Here is a 21,220-nt window from a genome sequence, read left to right on the forward strand (position 1 = left end):
GCGTCCCCAGGTACCAATTACTTCTTCTGTACTTAATGGATTACCACCTATGTGGTAATTTGTGGGCACTTTGTTTTTGCCAAAGGGGATGACTATACACTTTTTGGCGTTTAGCTTGAGGCCATGGCCCTGGCATCAGTTGTCTGTTTCTATGAGGCCCTTTTGGAGGATGCTTGTGTCGGCTGGAGAGTCGATTATGGCGCCCAGTTTGCAGTCATCTGCGAACTTGGTCAGCCACAGTCCTTCCATGTTGGCCTGTACCTCCGAGAAATATATACCGAACAAGAGAGGTCCCAGAACTGAGTCTTGTGTTAGATGTTTGTTTGTCTTTTCGGCTTTTCCAGGTTAGGGGTCGCCAGAGTGGAACTCCGGTCCGCTAATGATTGACAGTAGATTTTTATGGTGCCGAGTTGCCAGCCCGATGCCCAACCTTCAGCGAAGGCACGCCCATTCACGCATGTCTTTGGGCGGCCACTCGACCGCGGGGAGGACATGCAGACTCCACATAGAAAGCACTTCAGCTGAGAATCGAACAGGAGAACGTCTTGCTGTGAGGCAAAAATGCTATCGCTGTTCCACCGTGGCTATCTACAGAACAACTTTAAATATAGCTGTAAAATAACTGCTGGTTATTGACTTGATTCTAATTTTATGGCACACATATACCAGCTCCCCTCTAAATTAGTCAGAAAGTTAAAAAAAATAATTTTTATGAAAAAAGAGCTGTATTAATATCATTAAAGTTGAGATGATTTTAATTGCATAAAAACAATTCCAATGCCAAGAAGTAAACTGACAGCTGGTAGTTAGGAAAGGGTAGTTTGCTATTTGAAAGTCATTTTGTTTCTTTGTAGATGTACAGAAGGACACAGCTGAGAAAATACACTGATCTTTGTTGTTGACTTAAAGACGATCCAGTTACCAATTGTGCTGATTACTCTGAACTGTACAGATTGGCCAGGTTTCATATAATTCTGCATTTGCTACACAATGCTGAAGATAATATCAAACTGAAGATCTGCAGCCACATCTGGATCCATTTGACAAGCCTTAAAATACAGACAAAGAATATTAGACTCTTTACTACTCCTATTAGTAAGAGTCACTCACTGTTCAGTTTCATTTAAGAAGAAATGCTTTAATATAGTTTTTATTATACCATATTCAAGTACTTAACAGCAAATACACTGCTCATGCAACTTTCACATTAGCTGGTTAATCATAGATATGATCACATGCAGTATATAAAAAAAAACAGTAATAAATAATAACACATTTTACTACGATTTATGGATAAGCTGACAAGACAGAGTAACATGCAAAAATCACAAATCAGCCTTCTAATATTAAAGCTTACAACACACTACTAATTTTCATGAAGAAGTTGCTTGTACATGTTCTGTTTCATTAGTAATGAATACACAAAGATCATAATCTTGCTGTAAGTGCTACGGAAAAATGTATGTCAAATATGAAGCCTTGTAAGTTATATACTAATGAAATGATTGATTTCAAAGATATGAGTCACATTACTTAAATGCTCATTTTTCAATTTAGAGACAAGTTTGCAGAAAGTTTGCAGAAGCTATATATATATATATATATATATATATATATATATATATATATATATATATATATAGAGAGAGAGAGAGAGAGCTGTATAAAATGTATGCATGTTTATATAAATCTCTCTCTCTCTCTCTCTCTCTCTCTATATATATATATATATATATAGTTATATTAGTAGATATATATATATATATATATATTTATATAACTATCTCTCTCTTTATATATATATATATATATATATATATATGTGTGTGTGTGTGTGTATATATAAATAGGTATTTATATATATATATATATATATATATATATATATATATATATATATATATATATATATACATATGGGTCTACTTTAGAAGATCAAAATACCACATACTCGACTTTCACATCGCTGAGATGACTTCACCGACCTCTCAGAACACCGACTTAAAACTCCAGATAAGTAACCACTTGGCCAACATGTTGAACTTTGCCCCTTACTCCTGCTGTACTATGATCTCGAAGCTTGTATATTTAGTTAGGAGGTGTAGGTGTGGGGGTACAGCCACCCACATTCGTGGGTTTAATTTGCTTTGGTTTTAACTTGTTAGTGTGGCCAAGTGGTTACTTACCTGGAGTTGTAAGTAAAGGGCCCCTACTCATAAAAAGGTTGATCCTACGACCTGCTATGAGGTTACAAAAAGCCTATGACAGACTCAAGAAACTTCAGCTGTTCTCGGTCTCTTATTGTCTACTCAAAGGTGATCTCTGCTTGAGTTACAAAGCCATGTCTGACCCAGCCCTGCTTGAAATGCTACACCTAAAGAAATTACAATCCCCCGTGCCACACGCTCCAGAGATCACAACCTCACTACCACAATCAACAGAACATGCTGGAGGGACAGGTTCATCTCCCAAAGACTGCCCATACTCTGGAATAAGCTTACCATTCATGTCAAGCAGAGCACCTCACTGGCCCTCTTCAAGAGAAATCTCAACGAGTGGATGGGTAACAGAAAGTTCACCACAGGGATCATTCCAGTTGCCTTATTGGATAGAGGCACTGTGAACTAACAACGAGTGGCATGGTGCCAGGGCAATTACTTGGGCTAGGCTTGTAAAGGTTCCAGGGCCATTAGCCTAGTTCACACCTATGAACCTATGAAAACAGTGAAACAAAAAACTAAATAACATTTCAGAATCCCTACATCCAATTTTCTGTAGAACAAACACACAAAACTTTGTACATTTTCCACAAATGAAGTTTACCCCTTCAGACATGAACATTTTACCCAAAACCGATGGTTACAACCATAGGTATTACCTATCTAAAATTAAGGTAAACCATGCTTAAGTGTATCTTACTTCCTTACTTACTAATTGCTATCAGTTCTTTTCTCATTTCTGTTCCCCTCCTACATGTGAAAAACAGCTTGCATACTTTATGTAAACATTGATCCTTAGCTCTAAGAAAAAGCACACTTGCTACATTTAAATAAAAAAACTAAATTGTGCACTGTTATAATAAATACATTAAAGTACTAAGGCTGCTAGAGAGCAACTATTTGTATAACTTATTACAGACATTAATAACAAAACAGACTTTAAAAATTGTTGCAAAAAGAGTGATAAATGTACACAAAGTAAATATAATAATTCCCGATAAGATCTGAATTTATAAGAAATGCAGAAATTAATATGGAAAACTACACAAGAATGATTACACTTCAGTTATTTGTGTTTCCATTGACATTATATGTGATAATTGCATTTTTCAGAATATTCATTATGGAATGTCTACAGAACAACTTAGGTTCATACTAGGCTATCTGCCCTAGGGCATTTATAAGCCTAGCCATAGTGTGTTTGGCTTTCGCCACCCATTTTAAATTAATTTTGCTATGCCCTTTTTTGAGGTTAGTATACTGTACCTCTGTCTAACAGTGACACAGAAGTGATACCCGGGGTAAACCTATGATCTCCCATCCACTCATCAAGATTCCTCTTGAAGAGAGTCAATGAGGGACTCTGCCTAACCTGGACTGGGATTTTATTCCAGAGTGAAGGGAGCCTCTGGGTTATGAATCTGTCCTTCCAGCATGTCCTATTTATTTCAGTGCTGAGGTTCAAGTCTCTCAAGCGCGTAGCTCGATGGGATTGGGATTTTCTGACGTGCAGCATGTCCATTAATTCCAGGTTGGACATGGCTTTATACGTCAGGCACAGATCGCCTCTGAGCAGGCGGTATGCCACTGAGTAGAGCTGGAGTTTCTTTAACCGGGCAGCATATGGCATCTGTTTGAGCCCTTTAATCCTCTTGGTGAGGTACTTTTGGGGTCTTTCCAGCTGCTGCAGGTGTCTGGTAAGGTACATCCCAAAAGGGGCATTGTACTCAATTATGGGCCTGATGAGGAATGAGTAAAGTGGCATGATGACCTCCCCTGATCTAGATGTGAATCCCTTCATGATTAGGTGGGCTATATAAAATGTTTTTCTAACCACTTTGGCCACGTGGTTGTCAAATGAGAGATTGCTATCAACTTGGGTCCCCAGGTACCAATTACTTCTTCTGTACTTAATGGATTACCACCTATGTGGTAATTTGTGGGCACTTTGTTTTTGCCAAAGGGGATGACTATACACTTTTTAGCATTTAGCTTGAGGCCATGGCCCTGGCATCAGTTGTCTGTTTCTATGAGGCCCTTTTGGAGGATGCTTGTGTCGGCTGGAGAGTCGATTATGGCGCCCAGTTTGCAGTCATCTGCGAACTTGGTCAGCCACAGTCCTTCCATGTTGGCCTGTACCTCCGAGAAATATATACCGAACAAGAGAGGTCCCAGAACTGAGTCTTGTGTTAGATGTTTGTTTGTCTTTTCGGCTTTTCCAGGTTAGGGGTCGCCAGAGTGGAACTCCGGTCCGCTAATGATTGACAGTAGATTTTTATGGTGCCGAGTTGCCAGCCCGATGCCCAACCTTCAGCGAAGGCACGCCCATTCACGCATGTCTTTGGGCGGCCACTCGACCGCGGGGAGGACATGCAGACTCCACATAGAAAGCACTTCAGCTGAGAATCGAACAGGAGAACGTCTTGCTGTGAGGCAAAAATGCTATCGCTGTTCCACCGTGGCTATCTACAGAACAACTTTAAATATAGCTGTAAAATAACTGCTGGTTATTGACTTGATTCTAATTTTATGGCACACATACCAGCTCCCCTCTAAATTAGTCAGAAAGTTAAAAAAAAATAATTTTTATGAAAAAAGAGCTGTATTAATATCATTAAAGTTGAGATGATTTTAATTGCATAAAAACAATTCCAATGCCAAGAAGTAAACTGACAGCTGGTAGTTAGGAAAGGGTAGTTTGCTATTTGAAAGTCATTTTGTTTCTTTGTAGATGTACAGAAGGACACAGCTGAGAAAATACACTGATCTTTGTTGTTGACTTAAAGACAATCCAGTTACCAATTGTGCTGATTACTCTGAACTGTAGAGATTGGCCAGGTTTCATATAATTCTGCATTTGCTACACAATGCTGAAGATAATATCAAACTGAAGATCTGCAGCCACATCTGGATCCATTTGACAAGCCTTAAAATACAGACAAAGAATATTAGACTCCTTAGTACTCCTATTAGTAAGAGTCACTCACTGTTCAGTTTCATTTAAGAAGAAATGTTTTAATATAGTTTTTATTATACCATATTCAAGTACTTACAGCAAATACACTGCTCATGCAACTTTCACATTAGCTGGTTAATCATAGATATGATCACATGCAGTATATAAAAAAAAACAGTAATAAATAATAACACATTTTACTACGATTTATGGATAAGCTGACAAGACAGAGTAACATGCAAAAATCACAAATCAGCCTTCTAATATTAAAGCTTACAACACACTACTAATTTTCATGAAGAAGTTGCTTGTACATGTTCTGTTACATTAGTAATGAATACACAAAGATCATAATCTTGCTGTAAGTGCTACGGAAAAATGTATGTCAAATATGAAGCCTTGTAAGTTATATACTAATGAAATGATTGATTTCAAAGATATGAGTCCCATTACTTAAATGCTCATTTTTCAATTTAGAGACAAGTTTGCAGAAAGTTTGCAGAAGCTATATATATGTATATATATATATATATATATATATATATATATATATATATATATATATATAGAGAGAGAAAGAGAGAGAGAGAGAGAGAGAGCTGTATAAAATGTATGCATGTTTATATAAATCTCTCTCTTTCTCTCTCTCTCTCTATATATATATATATATATATATATATATATATATAGTTATATCAGTAGATATATATATATATATATATATATATATATATATATATATTTATATAACTATCTCTCTCTTTATATATATATATATATATATGTGTGTGTGTGTGTATATATAAATATATATATATATATATATATATATATATATATATATATATATATATATACATATGGGTCTACTTTAGAAGATCAAAATACCACATACTCGACTTTCACATCGCTGAGATGACTTCACCGACCTCTTAGAACACCGACTTAAAACTCCAGATAAGTAACCACTTGGCCAACATGTTGAACTTTGCCCCTTACTCCTGCTGTACTATGATCTCGAAGCTGGTATATTTAGTTAGGAGGTGTAGGTGTGGGGGTACAGCCACCCACATTCGTGGGTTTAATTTGCTTTGGTTTTAACTTGTTAGTGTGGCCAAGTGGTTACTTACCTGGAGTTGTAAGTCAGTGTTCTGGGAGGTTGGTGAAATGTGGCTGTCTGTGAAGTGATCTCGACATTATGGATGTCGGTATATATATATATATATATATATATATATATATATGGGTCTACTTTGTTTGATAGAAAACACATTTGACTGAAACTCATTTTGTCTAAACAGGTATATACCCTGTTCTCCACTGTTGTGCATTCCTGGAGTTACTACATCTAGTAAGGGGGGTGTGGGTGGCATAGCCCCCCACCTATTTTAAATGTTGTAAACCACAGACATGGATTATTACAAGTGAAATGAATAACTCTTTCCAGAAAATAACATATACCCAAACTATGTGGGGGGGGGCTATGCCCCCCACACCCCCCTAACTAGATATATATATATATATATATATCTATATATATATATATATATATATATATATATATATATATATATATATACTAACTCCAGGATTGCACTACAGTGGAGAACAGGGCATATACCTGTTTAGATGAAATGAGTTTCAGTTAAATGTGTTTTCATTGAAGTGAGCTTTCAGAGAACTGTGCTCAGGGAATTCATTTTCAGTGAAATGAGGCTTCGACGAAATGAGTTTCAGTGAAATGTGTTTTCTATAAAACAAAGTAAACCCACACACACACACACACACACACACACACACACACACACACACATATATATATATATATATATATATTTTTTTTTAGCTGGTATACTGTATATATACTTAGAAAATAAACCAAAAGAACCGTTCACCAGATAACAGGTAACTGAACATCCAACTCCAAAGAAAACCAATGCGCTGCAAAACGTCAATTTATTTTGTTTTAAGCAACAAACAATCTTGCTTTTCGTTGGCGACTCCTCATCAACTTCTTTAGAAAGTTTAAAATCCCAGTTTGGTACATTTCCCAAAGTATCTTTCAGGAGAGGTCTTAATTTAAAGAAGATCTTAGAAATGAACCCCCAGCCTATTATTGCTAGAACTGGAATGTTTAAATGCAACATGTGCAAATATTGCCAGTTTGTCAAAGCAGGCACCCACTTTATGGTTAGAGAATCTAAGTACCATATCAGGGGGAGATTCAATTGTGCCAGTGCACATGTGGTGTATTTGGCTAAGTGCACTGTATGTCCTGCTTTTTATACAGGGAAAACTGATCAGAGACTTCAGGAGCGCTTATATGAACACCTGTATGCCATTAGGAAAGAAAAAATGGATAACACACTGGCCAAGCATATAAAAGAGTATCCTGAACATGAATTTAACTTTATGGTTATTGACCAGATGGGTTTAAACAATAGAGGGGTCCTGAATCCTTGTTGCTGGAACTCAAGGAATTGTTATGGCAGTTAAAACTGGATGCTTATCACTATCCAGGTTTAAATAGTATGTTGTCTATTGCTAGTGTACTGAAACTGAGAAGTTTGGAAAGGTAGGATTTTATCAAGAGGCTGTATTGGTTTATTTTATTGTTAATCATATTCACTGTTATTATGTACTTATTTGCAGTAAATTATTTATATAGGTAGAGAGGATTTTATTAAGTAAGCACCCTTCTCTTGTTGCCTGCCAATATGGCACTATATAAACTAATGGTAGTTGAAGCGTATAGCTTTTTAAATGTTTTTTCTGATTTTTATTGATTTTTTAACAGTGATTTTTTAACAGTGATAAAGGTTAATTACTGGGTTGATTTTAAATGTTGGTTTTGAGGGAAGGTGAACGTGTTGACATCATGTACCTGTGTAGAGTATTTAAATTAGCCACGTTTGTGGCGCGGGATTTTAAAATTTCTGAAGAAGTTGGTGAGGAGTCGCCGACGAAAAGCAAGATTGTTTGTTGCTTAAAACAAAATAAATTGACGTTTTGCAGCACATTGGTTTTCTTTGGAGTTGGATGTTCAGTTACCTGTTATCTGGTGAATGGTTCTTTTGGTTTATTTTCTAAGTTTGTTTTCATTTTTTGAGGTTTCGAGTGGTATACTGTATATATAACTATCTGCGCATCACTACTAAAAGTGGTACCATAATTGGTAACACAGTTTAGAGGCACCTTTACTATATACAAAAGCTGTATACTAAAATTGTATAAATTGTATTATACTGCAGTTACATAGGTAAAATAACAGGAAAAAGGCCAGCCACTGTACTTCAAAAGAAGAACAGTTAGTGAAGCCATCAGTGCTACAGTGACAGACCTTTAAATGAGCATCAGACATCATCTAAGACGTGTTAAGGTAGCACTGCTAATTTACAGGTCTTGGCTCACTGATTTGGTTCCCAGGTGGGATGCCTTCTGTGCAGAGTATTCATATCATTACTGAGTTATTAATGTTTTTGCTTGGTGCTCTGTTTTCTTCCCACATCTGAAAGTCACACCATTAGATGAATTGTTAATCCTCTACAGTGGCCATTCTGTAAAGGATTGGTATTCTTTTCAGGACTAATTCTTTGCCTTAGGCCCACTACTTGACTTGTTAAGAAGATCCATCTCCTCCATGACCCTTACTGGGATAAAGTGGGTAGACAGACAATAAGAAATAAATAGATTTGTGTGTGTGTGTCTCTCTCTCTCTCTCTCTCTATATATATATATATATATATATATATATATATATATATATATATATATATATATATAAATATCACCCAAGTGCATTTCAAAAGATCCCATTCACAATGGTACAGACATAGTTAGCAGCTTTATTGTGACTGGTGTTTTTTACTCCTTATCTAAGTATGAAGTCATTGTGTGCCTGACTGTTGATCAGTGTGCTAGGTATAATGCCTAATAACAAACTAACACAGTCACACTACAGTGGAAAAAGGATGAAAACCTGCAGAAAGCACATTGCTGACTTGTGCAGTACAACACACTGTTGTGAAATTCTCTTCAACAGTCATCCAAACAGAAAGCAATGACTTGTAGACTAGCCTGTATAGATATGTGTGTGTGTGTGTGTGTGTGTGTGTGTGTGTGTGTGTGTATATATATATACACACACACACACACACACACACACACATATAGGTTTCTGACAAGTTGCCAAATGGCAATTTGTCAAACCAATAAAACCACCTGCACAGCTGCTCCAAATCAGCTGATTGTATATGCCAGCAGTTGTTTTGTGCAAGATTCTGGTGCAGTGGTGGTTGGGGATTTTCCCTTTCTCCACTGTAGTGCAATTTTGAAGTTGGTATATATAATTAATGGGGTGTATTGGGGCACATGGGAGCTTGCTTTCCTGCAAAAACATTTGTTTTGTTGTTTTCTTTTTTTTTTTCGATCATCTGCTGATTGACAAGTTGTGATTGATCGGTTGCCTTTAAGTTGTGATCAGCTGTCATAGATTCATCCATCTATCTATCTACTGTTGAATTAGACATATCCTAGCATGGGGAGGACTGGTAGGGATTAATGAGTAGAAATCACGTGAATCTCAAACCTAAACTCTGATAAATGCTGTGGTGGGAGAGGGGAAGCAGTTCACTTTGCCAAATGTTTATTTTCTTGACAGAGTGAACTGCTGTCTCTTTTTACTGAATGTATATTTTGCCAAATGCTGGATTTACTCAAATGAGGATTGCCACTGAATCTGTGTGTACTATCAGGAAAGTGCCTTTGCTTACAGAAAGTGGCTGTGTATGTGTGTGTTAATGCCAAAGCTTTTGGATATACTAAAGCCCCCCTGCACATTCTCACTCTTGTTTGCTAATCTAACTCTACCACTATCCCTGCACCTAACTTCCACCCTACACATTATCTTACAAAAAAACTTTTCCCTAATTTTTTTTACATTTTTTTATTTGCCTAATTGCAAAAGGAGACTGCATTGGATTCAGTGTTGTAAGGTTTGGGGGTTTTGTTTTTTGGGTGAAGGAGTTTTTGGTCCTTGTTGATTTTTTTTTTGATTTTCTAGAATTAGGAATCTGCACATTTGGGGTTAGTTCATAGGACCATAGGGTCACAGGAGGTTACTAGGATAATGGCCCCTGGAGCCCTGACAAGCCTAGCCAAGAGTTTATCCCCAAAAGGGAACCTCAGTCACTACCTGTTGCCCCTGTCAGTCACTACCTGTTGCCCCTGTCAGTGAGGGACAAAGGTGGAACCCCTGGGACAAATCTGTGGTTTCCCATCCACTCATCAAGGTTGCGCTTGAAGAGGGTCAGCGAGGTACTCGGTTTGACATGCATTTGTTATATACTCATATGTGTGTGTTTGTGTGTGTATAACACACACACACACACACACACACACACACACATATATATATATATATATATATATATATATATATATATATATAGAAAGAGAGAGAGAGATATGTATAGTATCTGACAAAGAAAGACATGACTAACCCTGAACACAAAATAATGGAACATGCACACTTAATTTTACAAATATCCATATGGAAACACCAGAATTGTAAAAAAAAAGCCAAAAACTAAGCTGTCAGTATAACATTAGTGTTAGGGTTAACACACACAGACACACACACACACAGACACTCAGACACACACACACACACACACACACACACACACACACACACACAGACACACACACACACACACACACACACACACACACACACACACACACACACACACACACACACACAGACACACACACACACACACACACACACACACACACACACACACACACACACACACACACACACACACACACACACACACACACACACACACCTTATCTTTCCCTAATCCCAACCCTAACCCAAGTAATAATGCAAATATACACACACACACCCACACACACCTTATCTTTCCCTAACCCAAGTAATAATGCAAATATATACACACACACACACACACACACACACACACACACTTGAAATACTAAACATACAGTATTTCTGAGGAGATGTAAGTTATAATTAATTGAATACTCTGAAGTTTCAGCTGAGCTTGTCTCCAGTACATGTTTCTTTTTTCCTGACATTTTAGGATTCTCGGACAGCAGCCTGTTGCTCACACGTGCCAGTTTTTTTCTGTGGTGTTATGTATATATTACACATTTAGCATGTATTAAGGCACACACAAGCACATCACATAAAGTGCATCAATTTTCTGTCATAACACTTTTAAAGTTTTGCCACTGCTGCCATATCTTGCAAATGCATAACCATATGGACTGTATTGACAGCATTATTGCCCAGTATTACTGTCTAGCTTAACAGCAATCCATACTTTTGCACTAAGTGTGAAGCCCCAATAAGATGCAGGAAAGTTTATGAATACAGTGAATTTGACAAACTGTTTGAAATGTAATGCCAACTCCCAATACTAGCCTAGACTTAGTGGTCCACACTGTATTATTTCCTTGTGCAACTATTTGCAGCCAACGTTTTAGAATTCAAGGAACTACTATGGCAGATTAAATTACAGGCATATTTATCCCCTGGGTTAAATGAATGCTGCTCCATCAAAAGTATATTAAAAGTGAGGTCTTGTATAGTTTGAATGATTGTATATTCATGTATAGGTACCGCTTTATGGGTATTTATGCATTTTAATGTGAGGAAGGTAGGAGTGTTAACAAGACCTATGGTCAGGTGGTGTGTTGTTTCATTATAGAAATGTTTTATTTAGTATAATTAACAGATTCTGATGAAGTCTTTGGCTATAAGCTGATGAAAGTACTTAATCTGTGAATTAAAGGATTTTTTAGTTCCTGGTGTCCTTTTGTGTTCTTCTTGGACTAACGTTTTGGTTCCTTGTGCAAACATTTTTTGGATGCAGGCATTACAAACTCCCAGCACCTTGTAGTACGCTATTTAGAAGTGGGTGGCACATTAATTATGTTGTGTTGACTACTAAACTTGTACAGATGACATTCTGAGGATCTTATGTGTTTATGAGATTAGGATGTACAGTATGGCACAGCTGTGCACCCAACTTTGTGGTCTAGCTTCTTCTCAACTGGCTAGCATACTTTTATTTCATGTAGAGGGTATTGTCCATGGACAGTAGGAAAGAAAGAGAATGAAGGGTGGTTGTCTTCTTTTATGTTTCAGCAATCTGCATTTAAGGCTGACATACTTGCATACCAGAAGAAGAGATGAGAGGGTGGCATCAGTCCTTGATGAGAATATCTAGATAATGTGCCATTAGAGTGCTCTAGAGTATGACGACTAATATAGTGACAGTAATGTTTGTACTCTCTCACACACACACAAACACACATCTCAGTTTGATTAAGTAAGTTACAATGTGTACATGAAATGCAGTGCTCTTGGGCAGAGTAAACTTACTACTCGTTAGGTTTGGCTATTTTACTTTTTATTTTATACATTTGTTAAACTGGTAAGCCCATTGGACATATATCTCTTTTCAGGGGTGATCCGGGAGCACTGTCTAGATTACTGACTTGCTAAGAACTACACAGTAGGCAAATGAAAGTGGAAAAAATCAAACACTGTACATTTGATTAGAGGAATCAGCTCATTAACAGCTCAGAGCATTAGTTATCTGCACTAACCTATTTAGCACTGAAATGATCAATGATGTGCTTACCTTTGAAAAATACTTTTTTGCTTCTTCTTCATCTGACTGTATGCCTAAACCAAGCTGCAAACATCTGGCATAATAAAACGCAGCAAGTGCAATTCCTTTGGCTATGTACCTGGGTTGGCAATCTGTGGCTCTTCCAATTGCAGCAACATCTTCATTCTGGGCAACACTAATGTAGAATAAAAGACAGATACAATAATGATTGCTCTAACTTCTAGCTGAATTGTTTATTTTGGTTGAAACAACAGAAGCATTGCTGAGATAATATTTCTCTCTTAAATAGGTTTTGTGCCTTATGAATGCATAACAGCAACATTCATCCCTATGCACAAAGGCGGGCCATCTACAGACCCTGGAAACTACAGACCCATATGTCTCACTAGTCTCATATAGAAATCCATGGAAGGAATTATCATGGAAATGATCATTAATGGCATAGGAAACCTCCAGACACTAGAATCAACCCAATTTGGTTTCATCAAGAGCAGGTCATGCCTACTCAACCTGGTGGATGAGGGAAAATGGTTCACATTGCCTACCTTGACTTAGCCAAGGCAAATGATACAATCCCCCACTCGGGCATTGTTGACAAACTTAAGAGGTTAGGTGCAAACCTTTATGTCACATTGTAGATAGACAGCTGGCTCACAGACAGCAGCTAGAAAGTTAAAATTGGGGAGTTCACCTCTACAAAGACGCTAGTCAGAAATGGAGTCCATCAGTGATTGGTCCTGGGACCAATCCTTTTTGACATTTACTTCTCTAAAGTCAAGGCCAACTTCATTGGCCTCTGGCTGACTCAGTTTGCAGATGATTGCAAATTAGGAGTTGTCACTGAATCACTTACTGACACAAATGTTCTCCAGGAAGGGCTGACGCAAACAACTGGTTCCAGAGCCAGGTACTAAAGCTAAATACAAATAAATGCATAACATTATACTTCAGAAAGTCATTCACCCATGAAAACTATTATATTGATAACACACACCTAAGAGTTAACCCAGTAGTCAGGGACTTGGATACACACATGCACAATAATCTAGCCTTTGACCATCATGTGTCTACAGCAGAGAGGAAATTATTCTGTGTTGTGCAACTTATAACAAAGGTATGGCATCTTTTTCCAAAGAAGTCATTGTTCCACTGAATTCAGCATTCATCAGACTTATCATTGAGTACAGTGCCCCATTTGGTATGTACCTAACCAGGCATATCTAACAATTGTAATGTCCACAGAGGTTCCTCACTAAAAGAATACAGTACATAAGTAACATATCCTGTATAGACTGCCTCAAGGCCCTACCCCTGTGTTCTGTCTTCTATAGATTGTTGAGGGATATCTATGCCTGGCATAAAAGGCATTGTCAGATTTCACTCTGATGGACCTCCTGCATATCTGCAAAACCAACAGTGCCAGAATTACCCATTCTAAAGGCTTAAACCTTGTCTGTGATATCAACACAGTAAAGAGTCGGTTATCTGAACTAATTGGTACCTAGGATAGTTTGGATAAGCAAACTGTTCGGATAATCAAACATATAATTGAACCAGATAAAAAACTTCTAAAATCTTGTTTTCTGCACACAGGGAATATACTTTTCAACAATTCAGTGATTCCAGTAGACAATAAAGAATATTTTTCACACATGAGCCGCTTACAACCTCAAAAAACACAAGTGAATACATATAATGTTTATATATTCATATTTTATGACTTTTCCTACCTGAAAACTTTGGAAGGATGCGTTCAGATAATTGACGTTTCGGATAATCGATTCTCTACTGTAGGACCTGCTGGACAGACAGGTATATATCCCAGTGACTACCCCTTCTCTGGAACAGGCTCCTCATCCATGTGAAGCAGAGTTCCTCCCAAACCCAATTCAAGTGTAACTTGGAAAATTGGATGGCGAACAGGAAATTAATCCCTGGTTTGGCATTTTTATCTCTAATGGACGCAGGCGGCCTGTAAATGGTTTATCTCACAGGCAATGTTTCACCTCCCAAGTCCCTGGTTACACTTATCAAGGGTACCAGAACTTGTCAGAGATTTGGGATGCATGGCTAGACTTAAAAAGGCCCTTGTAGTTATTAGCCTAGTATACACCTTTGAACCTATGAATTCCTGAAAATGTATAAATCATGTAATTAGCGTGCTAAATATCTGTATTGTTTTATGAATGCCTGTATCCTATGCTGAGGATGAAATTGGATCCTTAATGGATTAGCTCACCACCCTGGTTAACAAATAAATAAATAAAATTAATTAAACAAATAACATATTCAGTATTAAGATAGATCACTGTTGTCATGAAAGAAGATACTTCCATAATAGCTATCTGGAATTTTGTAAATAATTATATGTCATATGTGAATATCAGCATGATCTATATAAGATACTTGCGTCACACATGTATTAGTACTGCATGTCATGTGTATATCAAACTGGTCTATACAGATGTGTTAAAAAGATATTTTATAAAGTGCTTGTGCTTAAAATGTAACCACAGTGTGCCCTACTGGAATAGAACAGAAATGTGCATGCACTATTGTAACTGTTTAAATGTATATATTTAACAGTGGAAACTGGAATACAGGAGGTTAACTTCATAAAAAGTAGCTGAAATTAAATTACTTCATGGCTATGCAATAAAAGATGGTATCTTTCAGTTTTCAATGAGCTACAGACACAGAGTCATTGTGAGACGTTTTCTGTATTATCTTTAGGGAGACATAATTACTAGTTTTGAAATGAGGAGGAATGTAATTGTTTATGACTTCCAGCATCTGCCAAAGATCTAAGGTCTGTGTATTTTCACAAGTAGATGCTAAATACTACCAAGCTTCCAGCAGTGGGAGAGTTCACCTGGGATAGAGTCAGATGTCAAGATATTTGTGATATTAATTTGTGAAGTCTCTGAGTGAGACAAGGCATTCTGTATTATGTCTTGGACCTGACAACAAGAACCATTCACCACATCTGCCTTGCTCTGATGAAGTTTCTAGGAACAGTATCATTATTTTAGATATAGTCAAGAATGTAGCAAAGCTTAGTTTAGATATTTTTCTTTATTTATTTGAGACTGTCCTGCAATGTTTGAAATATTTCCTGTGATTTTGAACTCTAATGTCACTGTGAATATATACTGAGTATTTTCTTGTTTCTTTATTATTATTATTAAATATATTTAAAACTTTCATTGTGGCTGATCTGTCTAGAGATAGTTAAGTTTTGAGAGTACTTGCATATTTGGTGACACTGTGTGGGCCATTCCTAATAGCCTTGCTCTTGGTCAGTCTACCATTTGTATTAATATTACATAGTAAGATTGGACACCCTTTGTTATCGGCCTTAAAGTAGCTGATAAAGAGTTGGGTGGTGGCAGTGATAACTACCTTACACTCTGGGCAAAAGGGGGCATAGCTAATAAGCTTGTGCCAGCCTTTCCCAGGTGTGTGTGTGTGTGTGTGTGTGTGTGTGTAAATCAAACCTCAAAGAGTGTGCGTGTGTCAGCTACTTTGGCAGGGACATGAAGCACTGGTTGGACAGAGAGGCTGATGGAGGTCTTGGCTTGGCCACTCAGCTGAGATCTCAACTCTATAGCTGTGCCAGTGGGGAGTCTTACTGGGGATCTGGAGAAAGAGGCATAAACCAGCCCCGGACTGTCTGTGGTCTCTGTGTGCTTTTAAGGGAAACTGCACTTGATGCACAGAGCTGCATCTGGAAATAATGTGTGTGTACCTGTTATCTTCCCAGTTTAGGTCCTCAACTGGTGCTAGTATTGAGGATTGAAGCCCCTTGACTACTGGTCCAGTGGTGGATCGTCACATTATAGGCTGGCAGTGATGGGATCACAACACCACATACTGGGGTTAAGTAGTGTGGATACTGAACTCCTGTAGCCTGTAAACAGTGGTCCCTAAAGAAGATGTTTGTACTCGCAAGCAGTCACATGGTGAAGATTCAGAGTTTCATATTACAATAGTTTTATTTATTCTTTGTTAGCTTAGTTAGTCAGGGAGAATAAACAAGGATGTCAGCAGAGGATTATGGCAAGCTAGCAAGGTGCCAGTTGGCTGAGATTTGCCAAGCCAAATGACTGGGGCATGCCAACCTGAGTAAAGCAGAAATTATTGCAGCCTTAGTCACAGCTGCATCACAGACCAGCACCAGGAGGACAACCAGACTGGCCTTGGGGATGTACAACTCTCAGAAAATGGACAATTCAACTTTGCCTCGGAGGACTTAAAAATCCATCTGAAGTTAAAGAGACTTGAACTGGAGGCCAAATGGTTGGAACTAGAATCAGCAGAGAGACTGCAACATTTGGAGGCTGAAGAAAAGGAGAAACAGATGACATTAGAATCAGCAGAGAGACTGAGACTTCTGGAAGCCAAAGAAAATGAGAGACTGACATGTTTGGAGGCTGAAGAAAATGAGAGGCAGAGGCAACATGAAAAGGAAATGCTGACACTTCGCCAGGGTCATGGACGGGAGTAACCAAATCCCAGAAGCAATAAAGATCAGTACATTTTTTCCACAATTTACAGAGGGTGATAATTTTAATAGCTTTATTCATATGTTTCAAAGGGTATGTAAACAGTATAATGTTGACCAACAGCTCTGGGTAGGCTTCCTGGCCCCCTTACTGCATGATAAAGCTGTAACTGCTGTTTTAAAATTGTCTGATACTGATTGTTTAAATTATAATACAGTAAAAAAATGTTTATTAAGAGTGTTTAAGTTAACACCTGAAACTTATAGAAAAAAAGTTTCGTAAGCACAGGAACAAGGCAGATGAAAGTGTTTGTGAATATATTGCTGAACTAAGCACTTATTTTCATAGGCAGGTGAGTGGTTGTCAGGTCACCACTTTTGAAGGGCTGGCAGACCTTTTGGTGAGGGAACAAGCCCTTAGCCCTTTGTCTGTGGACATGAGAATCTGGTTGGCAGATAGCGAATGCAATACTGCAGATGAGTTGGGGAAAAAGGGAGACCTATACCTAGCAAGCAGGGCATCATTGCACAGGAAAGGGATGCCAGTGTCGCACATGTGTCTAAGGCAACCCATGGTGGGCAGCCTAAACCACCCCAACAGAGTCCGCCAGTAACAGGGGAAGCCACTAGTTTACATATACAGCCAGAATCAAGGGTTAAATGTTTTAAATGTAACCAGTGGGTCCATTTAGCATATAGATGCCCATGGAGTGAAGGTGGGGAGCAAAAGGTGGGAGAGCCAGTAGATGGGAATGACAGAATGCCAGCAGTAAGTTGTCTGGAGACAACAAGGGTACCAAATGACCACAAGAGGTTATATCCTATCTTAGTAGATGGGAAACAGGCCACTGCTAAGAGAGACACAGCCTCTGACATAACCATTGTGAAGCCTGCAATGGTTAAAGAGGAGCACTTCTTGCTTGGGCAGTCTACTCCAGTCAGAGATTTAGGAGGGACCTCATTCCAAATATGTTTGGCTAGGGTTCACCTTGATTGGGAGGGTGGAAAAGGAAGCAAGCAAGTAGGTGTGCGTGAGGATATCCCTGCAGATGTCCTGATAGGGAATGATTTTGATAATGCAGTACCTTGTTTGCATGCAGTTGCATACAGTCAGGCTTGCAGACAAGCATGTGGGTCTGGTAGCCTGGAGGGGATCCAGACAGACCGCACACTTGAAACCAGGATTGGTGATGTGGTTACTTCAGAGAGGGAGCTACCCTTTAGCAGTGAGACTGAAGTTGAGCCACAGCTTCTGGTGGGTACTGATGTTCCCTTGGACAGACTTGACTGCAAGGGCAGAGGTGAGTAGTAGTATCCAGGCTGACAGTGAGGCACCGCTGTCAGAGGATACCAGACTTCCTGTGAAAGGGGAGCTGGGAAGAGTTACAAAGAGATAGTTGAGATAGGCTCAGCTCTCAGACTCACCTCTACAAGGCTTGAGGGAGGTAGCCAGGGAGGCGCCTGATGGAGATACCATCTGGCACTTCTAGCCATAGCCCATGTTATTCCCTTTGCAGGTCATATGGGCATAAACAGTACTAAGAGACATATTATGTACAACTTTTATTGCCTGAGATTTCCAGGGATGTAACAGGGTACTGCAGGACCTGTAAGGAGTGCCAAAAGGTAGGCAAGGTAGGAGACAAGGTCAAAGCTCCTTTGATGCCTTTGCCTGTGATTAAAGAGCCATTTTAGAGAGTAGCTATGGATACTGTGGGGCCTCTGAGTACCCCAAGTTCCACAGGGAAGAAGTATATCCTAGAGGAGCTTCAGAAATTCTTTTGAGATTCCAAAGGAAGTTGGGTAATAAGTTATTAATTTTCTGTTTAATTTTGACAGGTGAGGGAATTATTAGAGCTTGGCCAATGAATAAGATTTTAGGTAACAGTATCATTTTGATTAAAGTTAGTCTGTCTTCAAATGTGAAGAAGAGTCTGTTCCAACTGTCTATTAGACTAGTAATTGAGTTTATAAGTTGTTTGTAATTAGATGTGAGTGATGTTTTATAATTAGATTCAATAATGATACCTAGAAACTTAATATACGTGCCCTTCCAGATTCATAGTAACATTTTTATTCTCTAGAAGTGCCTGAGTTTTGTTGTGATTGAATTTTAGACCAGAAATGTTTGCAAAGAGGTCTAGATTATGTAATAGGTGATCTACTACATTTTCAGTATCATTAGAAGTTATTAGTAGGTCATCAGCAAACAGTTGTATCGTAGGGGATAATTTGTCTGACACTTTATATCCTTTAATGCTGTCATTATTTCCAACATAATTTGCGAGAGGCTCAATAGCCGGATCAACGAGTAATGGGGAGAGGGGGCACCCTTGTTTTGTACCTCTTAATATTTCGAATGGGCTAGACAGATAAGATCCAATCGTTACATAGGCTATGGACTTTTCATATAGTTTTTCAATTAATCCTATAAAGGTTGGGGAGAAACTGTATTTTTGCAGAGCTTTAAATAGATATGGCCAACTTAGGGAGTCAAAAGTTTTATCTATATCAAGGTTTAAAATAGAAAGCTCACTTTTTTCTGGTTTGCTAAGTCTATTAAGGACAGTAATCTAATTACATTGTCTTGTACCGTCCTGTTTTTGATAAACCCAGTTTGTTCTTCGTGAATTAATATTGAAAGAATATTTAATCTGTCCGCTAAGATAGACATGAATATCTTGAAATAAGAAGTTATGTACCTACCATAACGTTCCATGTTAGTTGTCTTCTCTCGCCTTCTTTCTTGCTTGATGGGTTCTGAGCCGATCCCACTCGGCCCGACTCGCACTTGCTTTAGCTCGAGAACTCCTTTTACCAGCTCGAGGCAGCCCCATATCCCATGATGCAAGGCAGGAAGTACCCAGATCTCGTTTGTTGACAAAGGGCAATAACACCAAGCATAAAATACTTCCCAAAGGAAGAAGAAACTTACAGATGGAAAATGACCAGGTCTGAATGGTCTTTAGCATAAAAGTTTCTTATACAAGGTCTGTCCAGGCCAGGGGAAGGAGGGAGGGTTATGGTAGGTACATAACTTAATGTTAAGTTGTCAATCTCTTCATTCTTAGCACCCCTATCCTGGGTGGCACAATGGAACAAACTCTTGAGGACTGTAGAGCCAAAACTGGCTCTGTCCCTGGAGGCCAAGTCCAATTTGTAATGGGAAACAAAAGTGTGATGCACAAATAGTGTCCAAAGGCAGTCTAGCTTGAAAGGCTGTAGAAGTAGCTAAACTCCTAGTTGAATGTGCTTTAGGTTTTGAGCACAGCTGTTTTCCCCTGATCGTATAAATTTCAGTGATGACCAAGAAAGCCATCTGGACAAAGTCACTTTAGAAACAGGAAGGCCTTTTTATTATCCAGGAAACAAAAGTTGATCAGATTTTCTAAATTTTTTGTTCTGTCCAAATAATATCTAAGCTGACGGTGGACGCCAAGATAATGTAGCTTTGTTCAGCTCTATCTGAATAGTTAGGAAAAATACAGGAGATCAATGGATTGACTCAGATTGTTTTTGAAGCGACCAGAGTAAGTAAAAGGATGGATTAGTTCTCAAAGATACTCTGTCTTTGTGAAAAATCAAATAATGAAGTTCAGACACCCTCCTGGCAGATGTAATAGCCACTAGGAATAACGTTTTCCAAGAAAGATATTTTAGGGAACAAGAAACAGCTGGGGGGAAGAATCAAGGATGTCAGCACTAAATTTAGATCCCACTGAGGAGGAGGATTCCTGATTGGAGGCTTTAGTAGGAAAATTCCTTTCAAAAAGGCCCTGCAGAGCCTATGGGACATAATATTATGATCTGCTATCCCGACATGAAAATTAGAAATAGCAGCCAACTGAACTCTGACTGTGGAAGACGA

At 38.4% G+C, this 21,220-nt stretch overlaps 1 protein-coding gene across 3 annotated transcripts in view; it reads right to left on the bottom strand.

The window, feature by feature from the left end:
- Positions 1 to 4,833: 4,833 nt before the first annotated feature.
- LOC122799830 (LRP2 binding protein) overlaps positions 4,834 to 21,220 on the bottom strand; it is an 812,580-nt gene continuing 796,193 nt past the window's right edge. For all 3 annotated transcript variants that reach the window (XM_044069154.1, XM_044069156.1, XM_044069155.1), the window contains 2 exons: positions 12,858 to 13,023; positions 4,834 to 5,145 (listed from right to left, as the gene is read on the bottom strand). In XM_044069154.1, the coding sequence (XP_043925089.1) occupies positions 5,080 to 5,145; positions 12,858 to 13,023 (232 nt within the window). In that variant the 3' untranslated portion in view covers positions 4,834 to 5,079. The remainder of the gene's footprint in view (positions 5,146 to 12,857; positions 13,024 to 21,220) is intronic.

This window comes from Protopterus annectens, chromosome 4.part0 (genome assembly GCF_019279795.1).
Source record: "Protopterus annectens isolate FY-2018-M chromosome 4.part0, PAN1.0, whole genome shotgun sequence".
Lineage (NCBI taxonomy): Eukaryota > Metazoa > Chordata > Ceratodontiformes > Protopteridae > Protopterus > Protopterus annectens.